Source organism: Quercus robur, chromosome 9, assembly GCF_932294415.1.
Source record: "Quercus robur chromosome 9, dhQueRobu3.1, whole genome shotgun sequence".
NCBI lineage: Eukaryota > Viridiplantae > Streptophyta > Magnoliopsida > Fagales > Fagaceae > Quercus > Quercus robur.
In genome coordinates, this window is record NC_065542.1 from 15,058,484 (window position 1) to 15,082,309 (window position 23,826).

The 23,826-nt window shown below is 35.6% G+C and overlaps 1 protein-coding gene across 3 annotated transcripts in view; it reads right to left on the bottom strand.

The window, feature by feature from the left end:
• LOC126700429 (uncharacterized) overlaps positions 1-22,937 on the bottom strand; it is a 37,918-nt gene extending 14,981 nt beyond the window's left edge. The window contains exons 1-6 of one of the 3 annotated variants that reach the window (XM_050398588.1): positions 22,232-22,937; positions 12,147-12,673; positions 10,432-10,624; positions 9,814-9,878; positions 9,418-9,628; positions 8,279-8,885 (exon numbers count right to left, since the gene is read on the bottom strand). In XM_050398588.1, the coding sequence (XP_050254545.1) occupies positions 8,523-8,885; positions 9,418-9,628; positions 9,814-9,878; positions 10,432-10,624; positions 12,147-12,673; positions 22,232-22,420 (1,548 nt within the window). In that variant the 5' untranslated portion in view covers positions 22,421-22,937 and the 3' untranslated portion in view covers positions 8,279-8,522. Of the gene's footprint in view, positions 1-8,278; positions 8,886-9,417; positions 9,629-9,813; positions 9,879-10,431; positions 10,625-12,146; positions 12,674-22,231 lie in introns of those variants that run through there. The other 2 variants (XM_050398589.1, XM_050398587.1) reach the window with 2 other exon arrangements.
• Positions 22,938-23,826: the final 889 nt, after the last annotated feature.

Below are 23,826 nucleotides of genomic sequence, written 5' to 3' on the forward strand. Positions count from 1 at the left end.
CTTCGGCTTTCAAAAAGTTTGTTTAGACTCCAGGACTTTGTGATTTAATTAAGCCCAAATAATTTAGCCTAAGACCCACTCTTTTTACTTGTAAAACGTGCTAATATGGAAAGAGCTGCCCAATAAAATTGGGCCAAAAGATAGGAGAAGAAGGTAAACTAAAAAATATATTTTCCAAAAACTTAGGTTGCATCATGCCAATTTTTATTTATTTAATTTTTATATAAATAGATCTTTTCTTAGAAACTAAGATTTTTTTTTTCTGCATAGAACTTAGGTTGCATGCCAATTTATTGATATAGGTTTTTATTATTTTATTATTTACGTTTCAAGTAAATAAATGAGGATTTAAATTTTGTACGTTTCTGTTTAAAACATAAGAAGATGCAAATCATCCTAAAAGTTGGTTAATATGAATAGGTATTATATACATAAAATTATATATATATATATATATATATATATATATTTGGGTTAGGTTCAAGTTACACCTGGTGTAATTTTAAGCAATGTTACATCACTCAATATTTCTAAGTTGAATGTGAATTTTGACAAATTCACCGTTAAATTACATTCTCTTCATATATTCTCTATGCTTACAAATTTTAAAGATAATTAAATATCAATAGCCATGTCATCAATCAATTATTTAAATTCAAGTTTTTGTAGTTTAAAATAATGCATAAAAGATAAGTTTATGAATCAAATGGTAAATTATATCCGATTGGCATGAAAATTAGCATATATGTTAAGAACATATAATTCAACGGTTGAATTTTCAAAATATGAATTCAATAACAAGTTATTAGGTGCCATAATATTGCTTAGAGTTACATTAAGTGTAACTTGAATCCATCTCTCTCTCTCTCTCTCTCTCTCTCTCTCTCTCTCTCTCTCTCTCTCTCTCTCTCTCTATATATATATATATATATATATATATATATATATATGAAACACTAAATGATGGCAAAGCAGGCCCGAAGGTTTGTGAGGGGACAATTTTTCGAGATTTATGTCAATGATGAAAGTTTTTTGAGATTGTGCTTTTCTTTAAAAAAATTATGCAGCTGAATTTCATATTTTATTTATACAATTAAGCGACACAGACCTTTTAATTGTTTGATCAATTAGCACAAACCCTTCTCCAGAATGTGTTGGAGTTAACCAAAACTTGGATGGGATCTTATGCTCAAACCCTATACAGTATTTTCACGCAAGAAAATCAATTCCTTCAAAAAATTAAAAGGAAAAAAAAAACCAACTAGTTAAACTGAAGAAAGCCAGAAATTATTGAAGCCCATTAAGCAAAATTATATTTACAACTTGTTAGTTTAGAGATATTTGGAAAAGTTCCATCCAACATAAAAGTACTGTGTGTCTTGACTCTTCAATCGCATTACACAGAAACTTTATTATAAAATGAATTCAAAACTAGGTGCAACAAACAAAGCAACAGAAAACATCAAAAAATAGATGATGATATTTGTTTTACATAGTAATGTGGTGTAGAGTGTCATTGTATGCAGCATGAAAACTTCCCCTCTAATAAAAAACCATTATTATAACTATGATCATTATGCTCCCCCAAGAAACATTTCTAATTATGACCATATTCCTTAACCCAAATTTCATAAAAAACAAGTATGATGATAACAGTTCTTAGCACCCATTTGTGTGTGACCATAGAAATTATTTGATCGAAGGTTGAGAACCATTAAGCTTGAACACCTATGTCCTATCCATGAAGGCATGCTTCCTTCAAACTTATTTTCAGCAACATCAATAATCACCAACCCTTCACAATTTTTCAAAAAAGATGGTAATTTTCTAGAGAACTTGTTGTATCGGTGCAAAGACCTAAGAAGAGTCAAGGATCCAATCAAAGCGGGAATGTTGCCAGTGAAATTGTTGTTTTCCAAATTCAAGACCACCAAACTATTCCACTTCATCCAACAATCGGGTATTTTTCCTGATAAAAGATTTTTGCCTAGATTTAGAAGTTCTATTTGTTTGGACTCATTCATCTTGTAACACAAAAGGTGAGAAATTGATCCAACAAATAAATTATTAGAAAGATCTAGCATGGTCACGTTAGAAGATATATAAGGTAACGGAACTTTGAAATGGTTTGATCTTAAATCAATTACTGAAAAAGTAGACAAAATCATTTGACTATTTGGGATCTCTCCATAGATTTGATTGTGGGAGAGATTTAGAAATTTGAAATTAGAAGACAAGTTCCAAAATGAAGACGGAACCATATCTGAAATCCCTGTGTTGGATATGTCCAAAACCCAAAGATGACTTTGTGAACAAAGCCAAGAGGGAAATTTTGGCCCTAAATTCCATGATAGCAAGCTTAAATCCTGAATCTGAAAAGGAAGAATCCAATTGTGACTTAAATCTAAAGTCAGTTGGTTTTCAAATGCATAAAATATGTACAATCTTGTTAAATTGGAAAAATGAACTTCAGACACAACACCATTTAACATATTTGATTCAATAAATAAATTTGTTAGTTTAGAAAGCTGTCCAAAATTTTGAGGGAAAGTTCCGTTAAATCAATTATATGAAAGATTCAAAAATCTCAATGATGTAAGATTTCTTATAGACTCTAGAATTGGACCCAAAATTGAATTATTCCGAAAAGAAAGTATCAATAGATTTTTAAATTGCCCAAATTCATTATTCAAATGACCAAAAATTTGAACATTACTCAATTTTAAGAACTCTAGGCTATACGAAAGACACCCTAATAAACTTTTCAGGATTTCAAATATCTCTTGACTCCAATGGTTGGATGACAATATGATTTCCCTTAAGTTATAGAAATTACCCAACGATCTTCGCAACTTTCCTCCAAGTTCATTGTATGATAGATCAATACTAATGATAGATGTTAAGTTTCCAACAGCATTAGAGATTGAACCCTGCAACTTATTGGAGCCAAGGTTGAGAGACTCAAGATGAATAAAGATAGACAACCAATAGGGAATTGAAGAGTTGAAATAGTTGCTAGATAGATCCAAATGTGTAAGAAAAGTCATGTTCTGGAGATCAACAGGGATTGGACCTTGAAAGTCATTGTCAGATAGATCAAGAGAAAGCATATTACGAAGACCAAAGATCCATGATGGAATTAAAGTGTTTTCAAAATGGTTGGATGAAAGATCAAGGGTGGTGAGAGATGAAAAGTTAACACTTGGTGTTAATGGAATGTATGGAAGTGCACAATCTGACAACTGCAACTCTAACAAGGAAGAAAGTTTGTTTATATCATGTAACCAATCAAAGGCTATGCGGAGATTTACATAACTCATATCAAGATGTTGTAGCAAAGGAAGACCAGAAAGCCCTTGAAGATTATTAACATATGAATCATTACCTTCAAGATTGAGATAATGCAAATTTGAGAGATTTCCAAGATGATAAGGTATCACTCCCCCATATCCCGCATTAGAGAGATTAAGAAATCTTAAACTCCCTATTGAACTGAGGAATCTGGGAATTTGAGTACCATTGAAATTGTTATATATAGCTCAGGTCCAAGTAATTCAAATGCTTCAAATATAAATCTTTGACCGCTCATAAGCTTCAACTTCAGCATCATATATGTCAACATCACCTGAATAATCATATGGAGGAGGAGGAAAGCTTCTGAGGGTCTGTTTGGATACTGCTTATTACTGAAAATTGAAAACTGAAGACACTATAGTAAAATAATTTTTAAATGTGTGAATAGTGCCGTGGGACCCAATTTTAAAATTGTTTTTGCTAAAAAAGGTACTTGCAAGTCCAATAAACAATACATGAGACCCATTTAAAAAAAGCACCCGTTGAGAAACGCACAAAACGCGCTTCCCAAACTCACACTAAGATGGAGTTCACGGACATGACTAGTAACGTCGTGGCAGACAACTCCCACCCATTGGCAACAATCCTCATCACCAGCCCAAGAGGCGAGTTGGTTTAATGGATCGTTAAGATGTTGCTTGAACTTGAGAAGGGCTTATTGCTCGCTTTCAATGCAATGAACCTCTGACTCTCCGCTGCATAAGAAGTTGGCATGAATACTTGCAATAATGAGCAAGCCAAAGAAAAGGAATGTATTCATGATAATGCTATCTGATTTTGTTTAAATAACAACAAGGATAGCTCAAGATAATGATACTAATTGCATGGTAATTTATAGGAGAGAGCAGAGTTTTTTTTTTTTTTGAAGCTTTCTTTCATATTTGGCAACCATTATAAATGGGTTTTGGATTTTGACTTTTGAGTTTGGACTTGATACAGTCGCAAAACAACCCATCCAAAGTTCAGAGCATCACTCTTCAGCAAAAGTCAGCCTCAGCAGCAAAACAACCCCTCTAATTTTTCAAAGTGAGTGGAGTTGGTGAGGTGAAAAAGAATTTGATGATGCATATTCAAGCTGAATTTTTCAACTAAAAACAAAATTGAAGCTGAATTTTGGGAAATCCAAGTATAAATTCAAAATTTTCTGTGGGTGCCACGATTTGGTATTGATTTAGCATTTAAGCAATGTTACACTACCTAAGAATCTTTTATGATTTAACATTTCAAAAATCTATTTATTAAATTACATAGTTTTTATGCTTTTAAAACTCATGTCAATTTCGTACTATTATGATGTTATTTATTATTTGATTTATAAACTTATTTTTTATACATAATTTAAAATGGTTTATTAACAAATGCTCTTAGGGCATTTGTTAATAAACTATTACAATATGTGAATCAATACTATTAAAAACTCTCTTTCAATAGTAATTTCTATCTTTTTGCCTCCTCTCTCTAGCTCTCTACCTTGATACTTGAATGTTGTTAACTGTCCGTTGACCAACCATTGGCTAACAATTAATTTTTCCCAAATGACATTTTCTTTTTTGCTCAAATTAATTACTTTCCAACTTAATTTTTTGTGTAAATTCCAAATTTGAGATCTATTTTCCAATTTGAGACTCTAAATTGCGAGAAATTATTAGGTCTACCAAGAGGATTGTTGAGGTGGTCCTCATGATCCTTCTAACCAATAAAACACTACCATTTATACAAATGTGACACCTAATGGTTTTTAATTTTTAATTTTTATGCTAATTAGGAATCTTACTCACATATTTGTATAAGTAGCATCATTTCATTGGTTTGGAGGACCACCTCAGCAATCCTCCTAGTGAATCTATTAATTCCTCCTAAATTGCCCCCAAAAAAAATTATTTTCCCATTTAGGGTTTATTTCCTTGAATGAAAGATTTTGTCCATACAAGTATTAAGAATTACTCAATTACAACAAACATTAATGACTCATTTTCAATATGGCAATGTAACACAGGAACATGAATTAATTTTTCTAAAATTGATTTTCATAAAACGATTTCCATCAAAGCAAAATAGAGTGCCAACTTCTCAAGCTGGGCAAAACTTCTCAATTTAGACCAAAAAAAAAAATTGTTTTCTATTACCTATTTTTCTTCCTCCCTTTCCCATTAATGTTTACACTTAATAGCATTTTTCTCAGTCTAGTTTTTTCAAGTGTCATTGAAATTCAATCATGTTAAGCAAAGCTGTTGGGAGCCGATAATCTTTGACAAACAAACAATATTTGTGCGAAGAATTCAATTTTCATTTACCGCACACCTTGAATTAATACCGTATACACTAGGTTTTCTTTGCTCATAGTGGGATCATTTTATGGTGGGGTACTGAAAGTTTAGTTACGTGAAGGAGTAGCTAGTATAGGACCATAGCCCGAGGTATCGACGTATTGTTGGTGTTTATTTACATCAGCTTTTTTGGTTTAAATTGATTTTATTTTGTTTAATTGATTTCTTTAATTTATAATTTAATAGTTACAATAGAAAAGAAAATGGTAGATTTGAACTCTAAATGTTGCATTAAAAGTACCCAGAGGTGCCAAAGAATTGGGTTACAAAGCTTTTGGCATGTAATCTCTTAAAAGAAGAAGGGCTCCACTAAATCCAATAGCAACTAATAAGTTTTTCTGAAAAATTAGGAGGATTTGGCAGCAAAATCATTAAACTAAATAATTGTATGAACAAAGTTTTTATTAAATAAAACAAACTAGGAAAGGATTTCTATTTTGAGTAATTTAAGTCCCTTGAATTCGATGACATATTCTAATTAACAGTCGGAAAATTATAGTGTACTTCTAGAGTACCATAAATGCGTATTCCCTCCTCTCACATGAATGGTGGGTCTCATTAATTAAATTCATGGTAGGACCCACCATTCATGTGAGAGGGAGGAGTATGCATTTAAGATACTCTAGGAGTATCTAATAATTTTCCTTAACAGTCAAGCAATGGCAAATCAACGGTCACATATGGAGAGAGAGAGAGACAGAGAGACAGAGAGAGGAGCTTACTTTAGGAGAGTTTTTATTGTGTGAAATTTATTTGTGATAGTTTGTTGAGTAGCAAACGTTTCAAGAAAACATTTTCATGAGCTCTTTAAAGGGGAAAATGTTTTTCACTATGTTGGACTTGTTTTCCATTACAAAAACCACTTCTTTTAATTTTGTTTTCTGAAGTACCAAACACTAGAAAACATTTTCTGGTGAAACAAACGTAAGGAAAAGAGAAAAACCAGTTTGTTTGGAAAATGAGTGTTGTTTCTCTAATTTAGTAGGATGAAATGCTTAGGTTAAATCTTCTTAATCCTAGAATTAGGAAGATTTACTTTGAAAGTCTATTAGGAAAAAAAAAATTGTCTTTGAGGTGTTCTCACACAGGTCAAAACTTTAAAATATAGAAACAAGTACCTATTTGAGAAATGTGAAATGAGTTTCAATAATATGTTGGTTGTACAACATACACAAAAAAGTGCCATTCAACAATCCAATGTTTGGGTGGGTGGTTGAGCTGTTATCCCTCAGAAGCAAATTAGTAAGCAATTTGCTCACCAACACTCGAACATAGTCTTCTACATCCAAAGTAAAATGTCAACCTTATCACTCATAACAAAAGCTTATTTTCTTCAATTGTTCCCTCAGTGTCTCTAAAAATAATTCCACTAGCAACACTACTTGCAAGTCAAATGCAATCAAAAGCAATTGTCGAATTTTTTTTAGTAGTAGAAAAATGTATGCTGAAGCCTAAAGGGTTATTTGACCGTTCTTGCAGTCCTCCTCAAGCTAGAAGCACAATGAACTGTGTCAAATCATAAAAGAATTGTGTGCATAAAATGAATATTGAGAGACCTCAAAACCATCAGAAATTTATCTAGGATGCTTGAGAATGATTTTTGAGATGCAGAGATCTGTAGGGAAATAAAACTAAAATTTGGTTAGATGCTTGGAATTGCCTACCTCTTAAGTCCTGAATTTCACTAACTCATATATTATGGTCCAATTCCAACATCATATTTGTGACTCTAGGCCTTTGAGAACAAAGAAATTTCTTACTATCAGTTTAATGAGACTTCTCTGGAGTCTGGATAAAGAGATCAAGAAAAACACCTTTGAATCTGCGAGGTGAGATATTATGATTAAAAAAATACCAATAGGTGAAGATTGATAGGCTATATTGTATTTTGTTACTTTTCAATGGCTTAAAACAAAAAGATTTAAGTAACTCTTATCAAATAATCAATTTGAGTAATATTTAACATATATACAACGTGTTCATACGGTTTTTGAATAGTTATCTCTTAAGACAAGAATAGAGAATCAGAATATTTCCCAATAGTCAAGTCTTGGTTTCCAAAAGTATCCTTACCATGCCCATTATGTTGCTAAGTATGAAAAGTCTGCAGAATCTTGCAGAATTCTCAGCACAGTTCACACAAGAAAAGAAGAAGAAAGTGAATAGTGAAAACAAGTTGAGAATGAAATCTATATCTGACTGTATGTAAGTGAGAGTACTACTGTCTCAGCAAAAATAAAGAAAAAAGTAAGGGTACTACCGTGGTAATTATACAAAGATATTGAGCTCAAGTAGCACATGTAATCAAGCTGAGTTTAGCATGTGGAAATACTAAATAACAGAATTCTGCATCTAGTTAATTAATTGAACTGGTTGAATTTTACGCACGAGTGTTTCCCTTAACAAAGCATGCAACTCAAAAGCTTAAAATAGTAAATCGAAATACCCAATAAATACATAAGCCTATAACCAAGTACGTACCCAATTGAAGCTATAAATGATAACCTATTTGCAGCTTACCATTGCTAGGTCAATTTTTTCCTAACCTTGAAATCTTATATTCATAATACACTTTAAACCAAACAACACAATAAAACTGTTATCAAGATCATAAGAGGAGGTAAATTATGACTATCCTCAGTAATCAAATAACGATACATTTATTTTGTGGACTTTTTTCCTTTTTTCCTGTAGACACCATCCAAAATGGGACATATATGAGTAAATAATTGAGCTATGACTTACTCCTAAATAAAATATACATTAATCTGTATACATAAGAATAGAAAAAAAAAAAAAAAAAAAAAAAAAAAAAAAAAAAAAAAAAAAAAAAAAAACCTTCTATATCTGCTTATTTTGATTTTCCCAAAAATTCTTCTCCCACAATTCCACTTGTTTTATTGAATTTTCCTTTCTCTGCAGAAATGCATGAAGAGATGGAGGATCATATGGCTGAGGCATAGTGCATGGGCTAGTGTACGTGGGACCATTTTCCATGGATTCCATAAAAAATTTCTTCTGCACTCCTTCTGCTGGACAAGCCATTGTCTCTGCACAGAGTTCAACAGCTTCTCTGGGTCTAATGGGTTTGAATGTTAAGCGCTTAGCATACTCATTTAAAAGATGAAACATGTAATCATATACATATTCCATCTTCAAGTCTTCTTGAATGAATTCACTTGCTGCCTTCCCCATTCCTTGTGCCTGAGTAATCAAATAAAAATAAGTAATCAAGAAAAGGGAAAGGGAAATCTGAAAATCAAAGTCAATTCAAAACTGTGCTTGAAATTTTAATTCTGGTAATGTATCCTTCATATGTCCCATGAATTTTGTGTACTTGAGGTTTGAATAGAAAGATAGCAACAAGACAAGCATGGGTTTTGCTCTAAAGAAATTAAACATTGCAAAAAAACTGAAATGATCAGATAGTATGACATATGAGACCCTTTAAGCTTTTAAGTAGTTGCTTATTGGCTTCTTATAAGTTATATCAGGCCTGTTTAAGTTCAAAACTCATTGTTTGAAATCATCCCCCTATGAAAATTTTTGGCACTGACAATACTTATTTGGTCATCTACTTGTGGAGACCAATGTACATACACCAAACACCTAATCTCAACACTTTAAGAACCAACATTACACTTTTTACTTTTCAAAATTTTGATGAATAATGACAAAGTTGGATACAATTACACCAATGACATCTTCTCAACAAGCCTAAGTATGATATTATTACCTTTTGCTTATGGTTGTTGCCCCAGTCAACTGCGAACTTAATAGATTTGCATTTGTCATCATTCCTTACAGGCCAGTAGTGGTGCACTGGCATCAAACCTCTTGTGAAGAAATCATAGTAGTGGGGCTTCACAAGTAAGCTAACAGAATCACAAGCAAGAATGTATTTTTCACTGACAGACCAGGCAGAGCCTTCGATATAAATCTTATACCTGCGTTTGTTGTGAAAGGAAGAAACCATATTACTAATTGATAATGCACATGGTCAACAAAAAGAGATGATAAAGTGAACATGGAATTAGTAAACAAAAAAAAAAAAAAAATCATAAAAACTGAAAACTAAAGACAAGCATGTCATGCAAAAAAAGCAGAAAGAGATTGAAACTTTTTGTCTCACCTATAATTGCAATGGCTAGCCAAGTCTGACTGTTTGTATCCTTCCTGTGATTCGCGGACCCAATCCTGCAAATGAACATCCACTATTGTACCAGTTGCGATACTTTTTTTACATGTGACATAACAAATTTGCTCATCTTCATATGCTCATGAAGCATCCATTCCTCTATCATTCACCATTAAATCCCTATTAACATGTTACTGGCATGCGAGAAAAGATCTACTTTTCTCTATGTAAATAGAAAAAGAGGACCCTCATCTTCTTTAAAGCGTATACTTTAAGGTTTGGCTTAAAAGTTTGGTTTCCACCTACACCATAAAGTTGCTAGTGGACTCCAAAAGCTTCACTGTGGGGTACGCCTAAAGAAGAGACAGCTTAATTGCTTTCTATTCTTCAGTATGTATTTCTTCTTTTCAATAAGAACTTCATTTTAATTATACATTGGAGTAGAAGGGACATATGGCCTAGTTATAAGAGTGGCTAGGATAATTGCTTTTGTTCATCAATGCAACCATATGGTTGAAATTAATTGGAGAACTTAAGGTACAGCACATAAGAAATTGTATCTAAATTTTATCTATTCAATGATATACAAATAAAAGAAATTCAGAATGTTACCAGAGCATATACACGAGCATTCCAGTCTTGATTGTCAGAGACATTACATTTCATGAGTTCTTGCCTGATTAGAGCAACCGATGGATTACCCTTCCAGTACGCATAAGGTTCCCTTGCCATCCATCCCATCCTCTTGTTGCCTTCTTTTAGATCATTCAACAAATGTTTCCAAGGCTTTATATTGATCTCAGCCCTACACAAGTACATGTCATGTTGGACTTAGGAGGGAAGTTATAGAAAAGAGAAATTGTTTATTAAGAAACAATCCCTTCCTTGGATAGTTAAGAACATCAAATAGTTGTGCACAAGCATGCACGCAAACTCACATACACAACATATATGCATATATGTACCTATGGTTTTATTTTTAAAATGTCATTGAAAAAAAATGTGCTTTATGAGAAAGGAATAAATTGAATGTTCTTGATTCAATTTCTCTTTTGAACTTTTAGTATTTTAGTTATAATAAGATATCATCTTTCATATAAGATTATATGAATCTCAATGAGAAATTTTCATTCAATATTGAGAATTTTAAATACTTGAATTTTATACCCAAAAAAAAAGAAAGTAAGTTAAATATGTGTACTTGACACATTTTAAGTAAAGGAGGGGGCATTCAAACATTAGACATCTTTGTGGGAAATATCAAAAAATGGATCCTTAAAAGTTCAAACCTCTTATATATTTAAACTTAAAAGACCTTTTAATATATTTTTTTTTCTTCTTTTGAGTATGAGCTCATAATTTTAAGGGGGCAAAGTCTAAAATTTTAGTTTTTTTTTTTTTTTATTAATTTTTGTAAAGCAGTTAATTTATTTATTTTTTTTCAAAGTCATAGCATCCCCAACCCAATAGATAGCTCCACTCCTGCTCAAGTGGACTCTAGGGTGTATTCCAAGGTTTGTTTATAATTAAGGAAGTGATGACAAGCTTTATAGTTTATAATAATTATTAAATATTGTGGGAGTAAATTTTTTTATTTTTTTATTTTATATGGGATCTTACTATGTGAGTTTATAGTAAAATCTATCATTCAAGCAAGAAGATAAAGTATTAATTCCATAATATTGAATAAAGACATAGTTTTTCTCTAAACTAGTTTGAAAAAATCTCCTACAACCTTCTATGTAGAGGTTTATAAGACTATTTACACACACACATATATGTATATATATTGTTGAAAATATTCACATATATTATTTAAATAATTCACATGACTTATTTAAAACTGTCATGTGATTAAAAATACACCTATATGATCCTTTTAAGTTTTAACCACCCAATAGTGCATTAGAGCAAAATTTCTTGAAATAGGGTTAGAGATAAACTTTTTTAAGTTGAGTAATCAAAATTTCTCCAAACAAGTTTAGAGGTAAACTTTTTTAAGTTGAGTAATAACTTCTTAATAGTTTGAGAAATTAAAGTGCAAGTATGACATGGATCAATTTATAATATTATAATAAATAGTGGTTTAATTGTGCTAAACTGATTATTACTAAAATGAATAAAGTTACCAATACAACATTTTTATAACAAATCCTAAATAACAAAAGTAATGAAATTAGACGAGAAGCATAAACAAATTCCTGTATAGAATTTGTTGTAAAATTGTTATTTCACCTAAGCTATGGAGAGGAGTGAGCCGTTGGATTGTGAGTGAGTGAAACAAGCACAAGTGGAGATTGTAAGTAAGAGAGTAAAAAAAGTCTTACCATCCCCAAAAGGACCAATCAGGGAAAACAATATCCAGTGTATCATCATCCCCACAGTACCGAAACAGCGGAGGTGGGCCCGTGGAATTGGGCCCTTGATAGTCCTTTGTTTTGATGACTGGCCAGTCAACGCAATCGAACATCAGCTCCAAGTCAGGAATTTTCCCAGGGTACCTCCGCAGTAACTGTAGGATCCCCCACAGCGTAAAAACGTCTCTTGTCTGAAACGCATTCTGAAATCTCTCCACGTAAGCCTTGCCCTTCACTATCACCAGCCTGAAATTCGCTGTCGCTTTAGCCCTTTCCAACATGTCCCTCGTGATCCCAGTGTGGGCCCAGGGCCGTAGATCTTCGTGGATCCAACGGAAGTAGTCCGGACACGTGGGTGGTGATGGACGGTCAGGATCTTCTTCTGGGTTGAACGTGGGTGGGTAGTTTGAAGGGCAGGTTCTTGTGAGGTTGTAAGCTGTACAGTCTAGTGGGATCGCAATTGGCTCTAAGGGCTTTTTAGGAATTTTGGGGATTCCCTGAGACACGTAGCACAATGCTTAATAGTCAATAACACAAGAATAATTTAATTCTTACGCATGGTAAAAAATACTTCTTTAACTTTCTCAAGAAAACCTAGGGGTAAAAAAAAAATCAATTACCTCAATAAAATAATAAGATAGAACATAATCAATCATTATCTTATTGACTTCTTGAACTTATGCCTTAGTTTCACAATCCAAATGCAGCCGAATTTGACTTGAGAAATGATAAATTCGATAATAACTCCACATATTTTGAATGTATTCATTGTTTTCAGAATTGTTTTAATTCTAACAAGAAAGCTAATTGTCTTTTCTTTTCTTTTTTTGGTCAGAAAGGGGTATTTATATCTTAGACGCAACAAGTCTATTACAAAATGTGTTAGCTTTGTCACTAGCTAACAGAAACTCCACCATAGGCGGTGGTTCTACAAAAACTACAAAAGAAAAATTACGTCTAACCCCTATTCTAGCTAAAGCATCTGCGCAATGATTTGCTTCGCAATAGATGTGCTCAAACCGTTTGTTGGGGATGACTTTCAGAAAGGTCCTGCAGTAAGTTAAAAGTGGCTCCATTAGCATATTGGAAGAATCACTATTCATTAGTTGAACAACACTCTTAGCATCCAATTCCACAATAAGGCTATTAAGATTGAGATCCTTGGCCAAAATAAGACCATCTCTTAAGGCCCACAGCTCTGCCATAAAGCTATTAGTGCATCCAAGACTTCTAGAAAAACCAACAACCCAATCTCCATTGTGATTCCTGATCAGTTCGCCTCCTCCAGCCTTACCAAGAGACCCCAATGCCGAACCATCAGTGTTGAGTTTAGCCCAACCCACTAGTGGTTTCCTCCAAGTCACATGGATAATGGACTTAGTGTTGGGGAAATAAACACCTTGGGGAGCTTCTTTGAGTAATTAATATAACATATAGAGACACACTTTAACCCAAAAGGCCTAAGCCCAATAGGTATGTGCTCAATTATGTTATATTAACCACTCATTCTTCTCATCTTTATTCAATGTGGGACTTCATTCACACATGTAACCCAACAATCTCCCCCTCACGAGTGAGTCTGCCTCTCTATGGGTTTCAAGACCTCTCTTTGGACCATGAACAAGTCCTACTTGCTCCCCCTTGCCTAATGGGCTTTTCACTTCATCAGCGTGTCATCCATGGGTCTCTCGTACGCCATCCATGGGAACCACGTGTCAGCCCCGCACGCACATCCATAGGAACCCCGTACGTCTATGTCCATGGGAACCTCGCACCACACCATTATTTAGCACCATTAACAATATTCCTTTGTTGGGCTTTTTCTTTTTTTCTTCTCCAGGATCTTTATGTGTTGGCCGTTTAGGCTTTCTCTGTCCCCGCTGGGTAGGGACCATGAACATCTCACCACTTTCGCCGCACACCACCATGGGCTCTGATACCACTTGTTGGGAGGATAAACACCTTGGGGAGCTTCCTTGAGTAATTAATATAACATATAGAGGCACACTTTAACCCAAAAGGTCTAGGCCCAATGGGTATGTGCTCAATTATGTTATATTAACCACTCATTCTTCTCATCTTTATTCAATGTGGGATTTCACTCACACGTGTAACCCAACACTTAGAGATAGAGATTTTAGCTCTCATTCCTATAGCAAAAAATTCAGCAACACTTTGTTTGCATTTCTCAACAACCTTAACATCAAGAATACCAATCCTAAACACACAAGCATTACGTTGCAACCAAAGGTGCCAGATTCCCATAGGAAATACAATACCCCATGGGATTCCCATACATTCAGAGACAATTTTTGTATTACAGTTAACTTCCAACCATTCCTTAATGGGTTTGTTGAATGATTCCCTGAGCATATGGGGGAAATTTAGCTTCAGCCAAAAATCTTGAGCAAACTCACATGAACGCAGCAAGTGATCAAGTGATTCAGTCTCTTTAAGGCACAGAGGGCATGTAGTATTGAGGTTTAAACCTCTTGAACCTAGTACTTCACCAGTGGGAAGGCTATTATGCATGCACAACCATAGGAAAAACTGAACCCGAGGTGGTGCAACAGTCTTCCAAACCCATGACATAGTTATAATATCCAGGTTCAAGGGGTTTAAGCCTCTTGCCAATAAATAAGCTGAAGAAAAAGAGAAATAACCATTTTTGGAGTAGGCCCACATGAGTGAGTCTTCAGCATTGGTGTCACATGAGAAAGGGGTTGCTTTCATGCTCTCCAGAATTTGATCAGGCAGTACAAAGGAGCTGTTTTGCAAATTCCAACCAGTGCCAATGTCAAAGCATTGGTGTAACATCACTTTGTCTTCATCTGTTGAAAGTGATCCTTCAATAAGACTTCGAAGGGTGCCATTTGGGAGCCAAAAGTTAACATGGAGGCCATTTTTCACTGCCCATCTTAGACCTTTGATATAAATAGCTCCTCCTTTCTTGCAAGCTGTCCAGATTCTTGAGCATGGGAGATTTCTGCCCTTCTCAGACAGCCTCTTAGGAGTGAGATATTTCTTAGCCAACATCTTTACCCAAGGGGCTTCATTTTCATTAGCTAATCTCCAGCATAATTTAGCCAAAATGGCTTGATTCCTGTACTGCATTTGGTATAGACCGAGATCACCTCTGTCCTTAGGGAGAGTAACAGTGTTCCAGTTTACCATGTGCATTCTTCTATTCTCAGCAGTTGAACCCCACAGAAAGTCTCTTAATAATTTGTCAATTGCTTCACACACATTAATCGGCAAGGCTTGGCATGGCATGTAATACTCTACTACAGGGATAGCTGCTAATTTGGCCAACACCATTTTCCCAACTTTGGACAGGAACTTGGTTTTCCAACCACTTAGTTTCTTTTGAACTTTGTCAATAACAAAGTTAAAAGCTTCTCCACTCCTACCTTTATAAATTAGAGGAAAGCCCAAGTAAAGACCCAAATTTTGAGTTGCATTTATCCCCAGTTTTCTGCAAATGGATCTTTTACATCTTCTAGAAACATTTGAAGAAAACAGAACACGAGATTTAGCCAAATTAACCTTCTATCCAACAAGCTTACAAAAAGTATCCAACACTTCTACAATTGCTTCACAATTCTTGGCATTGGCTTTAGTAAACAACATGAGGTCATCTGCAAAAAACACATGAGAAAACCATTCTTGGAAGCCTTAATTTTGTCCCATCTATTGTTTTCACACATGGAATTGATCTGGGCTCCCAGAAATTCTATGCACAAGAGGAAAATGTAAGGGGAGATGGGGTCTCCCTATCTAATTCCTTTTGAAGGTTGGAATGAGTCCAATTTATTGCCATTAAAGAGAATAGCAGTTGAAGTATTGGAGATGCAACTCATAATAAGATTGATGATGTTGGAAGGGAAGCCAAAATGATTCAGCACCATCCTAACAAAACTCCATTCCAAACGATCATAGGCCTTTTCCAGGTCAATTTTAACCACCATGTACCCATCATTTCCTTTCCTCTTCTTAAGTGAGTAGATCAACTCTTGGGCAATTATCACATTATCCGTACCCCTCCTGCCAGCCAAAAAAGCAGATTGCATTAGAGATATCAAGGAAGACAACAAAGGTTTTAGTCTCTGAACCAAGATTTTTGTCACAATCTTATACACAGTGTTACATAGACTAATAGGTCTATAGTGACTAACCAATTCTGGCCCACTAAGTTTTGGAATTAAAGCAATCAGAGTTTGATTTAGGTAGTCCGGAACTTGCTGGCAAGAGAAAATATTCTTGACCTCCTTTCTGACTGAATCTCCAACTAGCAACCAGAACCTTTGGAAAAATCCAGCGTGCAATCCATCTGTCCCAGGAGCTTTGAAAGGCTTCATGGTCTTTAGGGCACCCCAAATTTCCTCATCAGAAGGGCAATGTGCCATGAAGTTGGCTTCTTCCATAGAAAGGGTAGCACACTAATCATTGCCCCATTTAGGATTGATGGGGCTGTAGGATTGCTCTGTCTGATAAAGCTTCTTGAAGTAGGTGACAAAGATGTCTTTCACCTCCTCAATGTTGTGTACCCATTCACCATTTTCATTTAAAATGCTTGAAATTCTGTTCCTGCTTCTTCTTACTAGAGTGGACATATGGAAGTAGGCTGTGTTACGTTCACCATGGATGATCCAATCAGTTCTTGCCTTCATAGCCCACAGCTCTTCTTCAAGCTGGAGAATGAGATTGTAATCATCATTAAGCTTATTTTGAAGGTTGAGCAGGAAAGTATTAGGGCAATTAGAAAGGGCTTTTTGAATTCCAAGCAGCTTGGCCATGACAATCCTCTTCCTAATAAACACATTACTAAAGACTTCCTTGTTCCAGCATTGGGCTTTGGTGGTAAAAACAGATATGGCATCAAGTAGATTGACTTCTTGCCCATTCCAAGCTTCTCTGACTATCAAAGGGAACTCATAATGGCTGAGCCAAAAAGGTTGGAAACGGAAGGGTCTATTATTTCTCTCTCCCAAGGACGGGTTAAGATTCAGGAGAAGTGGGCAATGGTCAGAATTAGCTCTGGCAAGATGTGTAACATTAGCTTCTGCAAAATGAGCTTTCCATTCTGGATTTGCCCAGCACCTGTCCAGCCTACATTGTATTAAATCATCAATGCCCCTCTTGTTAGACCATGTGAACTTTGGCCCTGAAAACCCAAGGTCAATCATCTGACAAGCATCCATACATTCTTGAATTGCCCTGACTCTCCTTTGGCTAATAGTATTACTTCCTAATTTCTAATCCTCAGACAAAACTTCATTAAAATCACCCATAAGAGACCAAGGAAGATTATGAAGAGAAGCAAGCATTTTAAGATTATCCTAAAGCAAACATCTCTCAGCAAATCTAGGACTAGCATAAGTTGCACTAAGAATCCAGGTAAAGTTAAGAGATCTTACTCGAATAAGCGTGTGGATTTCTTGCTTAGTAGTAGCCAGCACATCAACCTGGACGAGATCTGAGCGCCAGAGCAACCAGATACCACCAGCAAAACCAATCGTGTCCGCAACCACAGCTCCATCAAACGGAAGAGTTTCAATAATCTCATCAGCTTTTGCTCCACTCATCCTTGTCTCTGTAATTACCATTATAAGAGGCCTATGCCAATCAACGAGGTCAATAATCGTTTTCCTGAACTGAGGCTTCATTGCTCCTCTACAATTCCAAATTAAGATATTCATGATTTTAAAGGGTGTGGTGGCAGAATCAAAGTGAGACAGTGAAGACTTATCCTCAGTGTCCCTCAATCTCCATGCTTCCATCATCTCCCTCCTCGACTCCATTCTGCCCCGAAATAGAGTCGTTGAGTGCTTGATGATCCCTAACATTTCCTGGGTGGCTTTGATAAGGATGGTTCCCAAAATCATTGGCTCCGAAAACTGTATCAATTTCACCTAGTGTAGATGCCCCATCATTAGGCACTCCACAGGCCTGTCTTGCAAAATTTTCCTCACCACAATCACTGGTTGTGTCAACTCCGCCTCTGCTTCCATTAGATATTTTTCTAAAGGCAGCCTCCCTAATGTTGGTTCTGATCTCTCTGAGTTGTTCATCAGAGGCAATGGTACCGTTGGTCGGTCTGAGAGGAACCTCCACCATGGATTTGGAGTTAGTGACCATGCCTCGTCGTGTAGTAGTGGTATACTCATGCTTGCGTCGAGCGCTTATAAGGCATGAGTGGGGCGCTTCTTTTACCAATGTGGGACTGCACCCAAAGTCTTCCCATACTCGTCCTTGAGAACAAAACCGTGCAATGGAGTGTAGTAGTGGTACATTCATGCTTGCACCAAACGCTTATAAGGCATGAGTGGGGCACTTCTCTTGCCGATGTGGGATTGCACCCAGAGTCTTCCCATGCTCGTCCTTGAGAACAAAACCGTGCAAACAAAACAGCTTGTGTGGAAAATTACCCCACAAAAAGGCGTTTTTGAAGGCAGTACCCATCAAGAGTATTGTCCGCTTTGGGGTGGGGTGGGATTGGCTTGGCCATGTCTTGGACCCGACACCCGCACGGTTTTGTTACCCCTTTGCAGGGCACGTCTCTACCACTACTACAATATGTAGTAGTGGTACACTCATGCTTGCGCAAGCGCTTATAACCGACACCCGCATGGTTTTGTTACCCCTTTGCAGGGCACGTCTCTACAACTACTACCATGTGTAGTAGTGGTACACTTATGCTTGCACCAAGCGCTTATAAGGCATGAGTGGAGTGCTTCTCTTGCCGATGTGGGACTGCACCCAGAATCTTCCCATACTCGTTCTTGAGAACAAAACCGTGCGCTTGTGCGGGAAATTACCCCACAATATTCAACCTAGGAATAATTTTACTACCGACAAAGACAACGCGCAATTTGTCGGTTGTCACTGATCAAAAACAGCATAAGCTGTTTGATCGCTAAACCAACAGCTTCTAGACACATTTTATGACTTCATTCACTTTGTTTGTACTTTATAGTTTATACACACAATTAGACTCACCTAAAAGTTTTTTTTTTTTTTTTTTTTTTTTAAATACCCAAAAGCCAACTCAATATTTTTAATGGAGATGTTCAGCTCTTCAGGGTTCTCTTCTTCCCCCGTATGTTGTGTTACTAAGGAAATTATCACCAAAATATATATATATATATATATATATATGTTAAAGAGATAATTTTTTTTCCTACAAGCTATATCATAATTTATTAATGAGATTTTTTTTTCTACAACATTTATCACAATTTATTAAAATGATAACTTAGTATCACTTCTATCTATTTATATTATTACAATTTTTTTTACAATTTTTATCAATCATAAGAGCATTCACAGCAGTGTAGCTATAATGCTATATTGCTAAAATTTAGCTCCACAAACACAAAAAAACCCCTGCAGCAGTGGAGCCATAGTTAAAAATTTTAGATGAATGGCTACAGTGCACATCTAAAAATAGATGTGCACTGTAGCTCAAAGCTAAAAAAAAAAATAGTTTTTTATTACATCTCTCTCTCTCTCCTCTTTGATTAAAATAGTCCTCTCTCTCTCTCTCTCTCTCTCTCTCTCCGACTTCTCTTCATTCTTCTTTCTTCCTCAAAAAAATTTTTTTCTCTCCAGCTCACCGGCCTCCCTCATCCCTCAGCTCACCGGTCTTTTTTTTTCTCTCTAGCTCTCAGCTCGCCGGTAAATTTTCCTTTCCTCTCTAGCTCTCGTCGGCCTCCGTCATCTCCCTCATCCCTCAGCTCATCGGCCAGCTCCCTCACCGCCGACCTGTTCCACCGACCCAGCTCGCCGACCCATGCCAAGCCCCATCGCCCAGTCTGCATCCCTCCGCCGGCCTCAACGTCACCGACCCAAGCCCCCAGCCGCCGATCCACGCCTCCGTCCAATCCTCTGATCAAACCCACGCCGCCCAGTCCTCCCCACTCCGCCGATCAACGCCTCCGCCCAGTCCTCCGATCAGACCCACGCCATTCTCTTTGCTGTGATTGAGTTTGTATGTTTGTTTGTTTTGTTTTTTTTTTTTTTTAATGTATTTTCATGTGGGAATGATGTTTGATTTTTGTTTTCTTCTATGGGTTTGATGGCTGTGGTGGTGGCGATGGTGGCTGTTGTGGCTATTGTTTGGTGGTACGGTGTTTGGTTTTTTTTTTTTTTTTTTTTTTTTGTGGGTTTGGTTGTGTCTGCTGGTGGTGGTGATAGTGGTGGTTGCGGGTGTGGCTGATGGTAGAGGTGGTTGTGCACGGTGCTGGGTTGTTTTTTTGGGTAGTGGATTATATTATTTTATTGTAGGTGGTATATTATTTTATTGTAGGGATATATTATTTTATTGTGATGTTTATATTATTTTATTGTGTTGATAGCTAAAATAGATCCACTGCTGTAGTATATGTATAGGTATAATAGATAAAGTAACTTTTGGTGGAGCTAAAAAGCTAAATTTTTAGCTCCACTGCTGTGGATGCTCTAATATATTAAAATGATAAAGTGTTTGGTTTACTTCCAGTAATTTTTTAACTGGAATCTTCTTTTATTTTAATAAGAAACTACCACATCACCTACTAACTAAATAAAATGTGGAGATTAAAACACACTACCACTTGCTATTATGTATTTAAAACAAAATGACACCTCCTGTTAAAAAAATATTGGAAGTAAGTTAAATCTAATGATAAAAATATTATGAGAGTATAATTAATCGTGACCAAAGTTGCGAAAATTATTATGGGAGTAAACTTAATCGTCCCTAAGAGTGGTCCTCACGTGGTGATGAGTGTCCCCCATTAATAACTACCTCCTTTACGGAAGTCTAAGGGTGTGTTTGGTTGAGGTGAAAACAGGGAGGATGGAAAATATGGTGGAAAATGCTGTTTTCCACTATTTGGTTGAGTTGAGGAAAGAGACAGAAAATAGGGAAGAAAGTTTTCTCTCTGGGCTCACTTTTTTTATCCTCCCAAATTGGGAGGAAAATGAGGAGGGAAAAGTGATGAGAAATGTATTTTACACAAATACCCCCACTTTATTACACTCACCTACCCCTCTCACTTTCCCAGTTCCCACTATTATATAACAACGACATAATAGTCAATTTATATAAACTACATTTTCTATCCGCCCATTTTTCTCTCCAACCAAACAAAAAAAATTTCCACCCTCCCACCTTTCCACCCCATCTATGAGGAAAAACCAAATCTTATTACACTCACCTACCCCTCTCACTTTTCTAGTTCCCACTATTATATAACAATGACATAATAATCAATTTATATAAATTATATTTTCTATTCGCTCCTTTTTCTCTACAACCAAACAAAAAAGTTTTCCACCCCTTCAACCAAACACATATGAGAAAAAACCAAATCTTTTCTATCCTCCCACTAATTTTTCATCCTTTTATTTTTTCACCCTTCCAACCAAACCAAACCAAATGAACCAAACAAAAAAATTTTCCACCCTCCCACCTTTCCACCCCATTTATGAGGAAAAACTAAATTTTATTACACTCACCTACCCCTCTCACTTTTCTAGTTCCCATTATTATATAACAAGGACATAATAATCAGTTTATATAAATTATATTTTCTATTCGCTCTTTTTTCTCTCCAACCAAACAAAAAAATTTTCCATCCCTTCAACCAAACACATATAAAAAAAAAAAACCAAATCTTTTCTATCTCCCACTAATTTTTCATCCTTCTATTTTTTCACTCTTCCAACAAAACCAAACCAAACGGACCTAAGACCGAGTGAGGTTGAATGGTTTAACAGCCAAACTTAACCGACACTCAAGCCGCGTGTTTAGGCCTAAAAAAACTATCTTGCTCCACAATAACTCCCGGCACGTGTAGTGTATGCATTTACAGACACCAACGTGTCGGTTTATGAACTCTGAAACTCGTCGTTTCCACGGCTCCATACGGTGGTGGAACCTCACCACCTCAAGTGCCGTTTCAATCGCGGAAGACAACGACGTGTCGTATAAAATTTCTTTCACGAATAAAGTAAAACACAACATCATTGATAGTAGTAGAGTATTATTATAATAATAAATTAATACTTACAGTGGTGTAGAGCACGCGCGTGAAGACAAACGCGCCGGCGATGAGGAAGATGAAGAAAGCAGAGGATCGGGCAGGAGCCTTCATAAATGGCCGCCAGATCATGTCTGCGAAGTGACGATAAAGCCCCGACCTTGACAAGAAATAACTCCACTCAAACCTCTGATGCATATTGTAATTGTCCTCTCTCATACTATATTTTGAGTTTCAATTATACATTTTCTGACAACAATTTCACTCAAACTTTTATTTTCTCAAATGGGTTTTGTTGGATTTATTTGCCATGTTTTGGGAAAGCCTAAGTTAAGTTTCTCACCTGGGTTTCTCAGACTTGGCTGATTGGAGCTTTTGATATGATGGGTTTTTGTTAAGTGACGTGATATGATCTACCCAACATTTCAGTTACTGTTGTTGTTCTGCAGGAAAAATGGAACTGATTGAAAAAAAACTGTGTTGTTGGGTTGTGTTTGGAAGTGTAACTGAATTTGTTTAGATCAGAGATAAAAGCTTTGGGTACACTTGGGAAATGCAAAGAGAGATATTTTGGGTACACGAAAAATTAAAGTATGGAAATGATGAAAGAAAGAGGTGGAAAATGTGAAAGTGAGAACTGAACTCACAGGAAGTGAGAGGGTTTATTTTATTTTAATGAAGAAACTTTTAGAGGTAGATAGAATCTCATGAACAAATGTGACTTTCTCTCCCAAACTCTTTTTTTCATTCACTGGAACAGAGTATAAAAAAGGACAACAGAGTTTCACTAATTTTAGATCTCTTTGACAGAGTATAAAAAAGGACAACAGAGTTTCACTAATTTTAGATCTCTTTTTTTCATTCACTGGAACAGAGTATTAAAAAGGACAATAGAGTTTCACTAATTTTGGCAGGTTTGTTAATGTTGGTTTAGTAATATTATTTATAATTTTTAGGAAGATTTTGTTAATGTGTATCCTAAAGACACATAATAATTAATTATTTTTGGAAAAGAATTTCTTAAGAATTGAAAAAGTATTGACAATTTTTTCAATTCCCGAGAAAATGTTTCTAAAAATAGATAGCTTAATGTGTGCTCTTAGGGAGAAATTATAGAGTCTTTTGGTAGACCACGTCATTTGTCCACCATTCTACTAAAAAACTTCCACTTATTTAAAATTGCTGAGTCAGTAATTAATTTCTGTTTAAAAAATTTTCTAACTAACAATTTTAAACAAGTGGAAGTTTTTTAGTAAAATGGTGGACCACATCACTTATCCACTTTGTGGACCTTATAATTTCTCGCTCTTAGGGCACACATTAGTCGGATCATTTTTAGAAATACGTGTGGATGAAAAAATATGTAAAAATACATATAATGTTATTTAAAAATTGAAAACTGTTTTTTAAATGCTTGTACCAAACGCCAGATTTAGGCCGTGAGTGACAGAGGGAATAGGGCCTAATGTGTAAGCCCACACTTTTTCAGCTTCTTCTTATATGTGACACTATTTATCAATTATGCTTCACAAATTTTTGGGTGCCTAGATTTAAGAATCCAGTTTTTTTTTTTTGAGAATGGATTTAAGAATCCAGTTGAAGTGGGCTAGTTTGATAGAAACGAA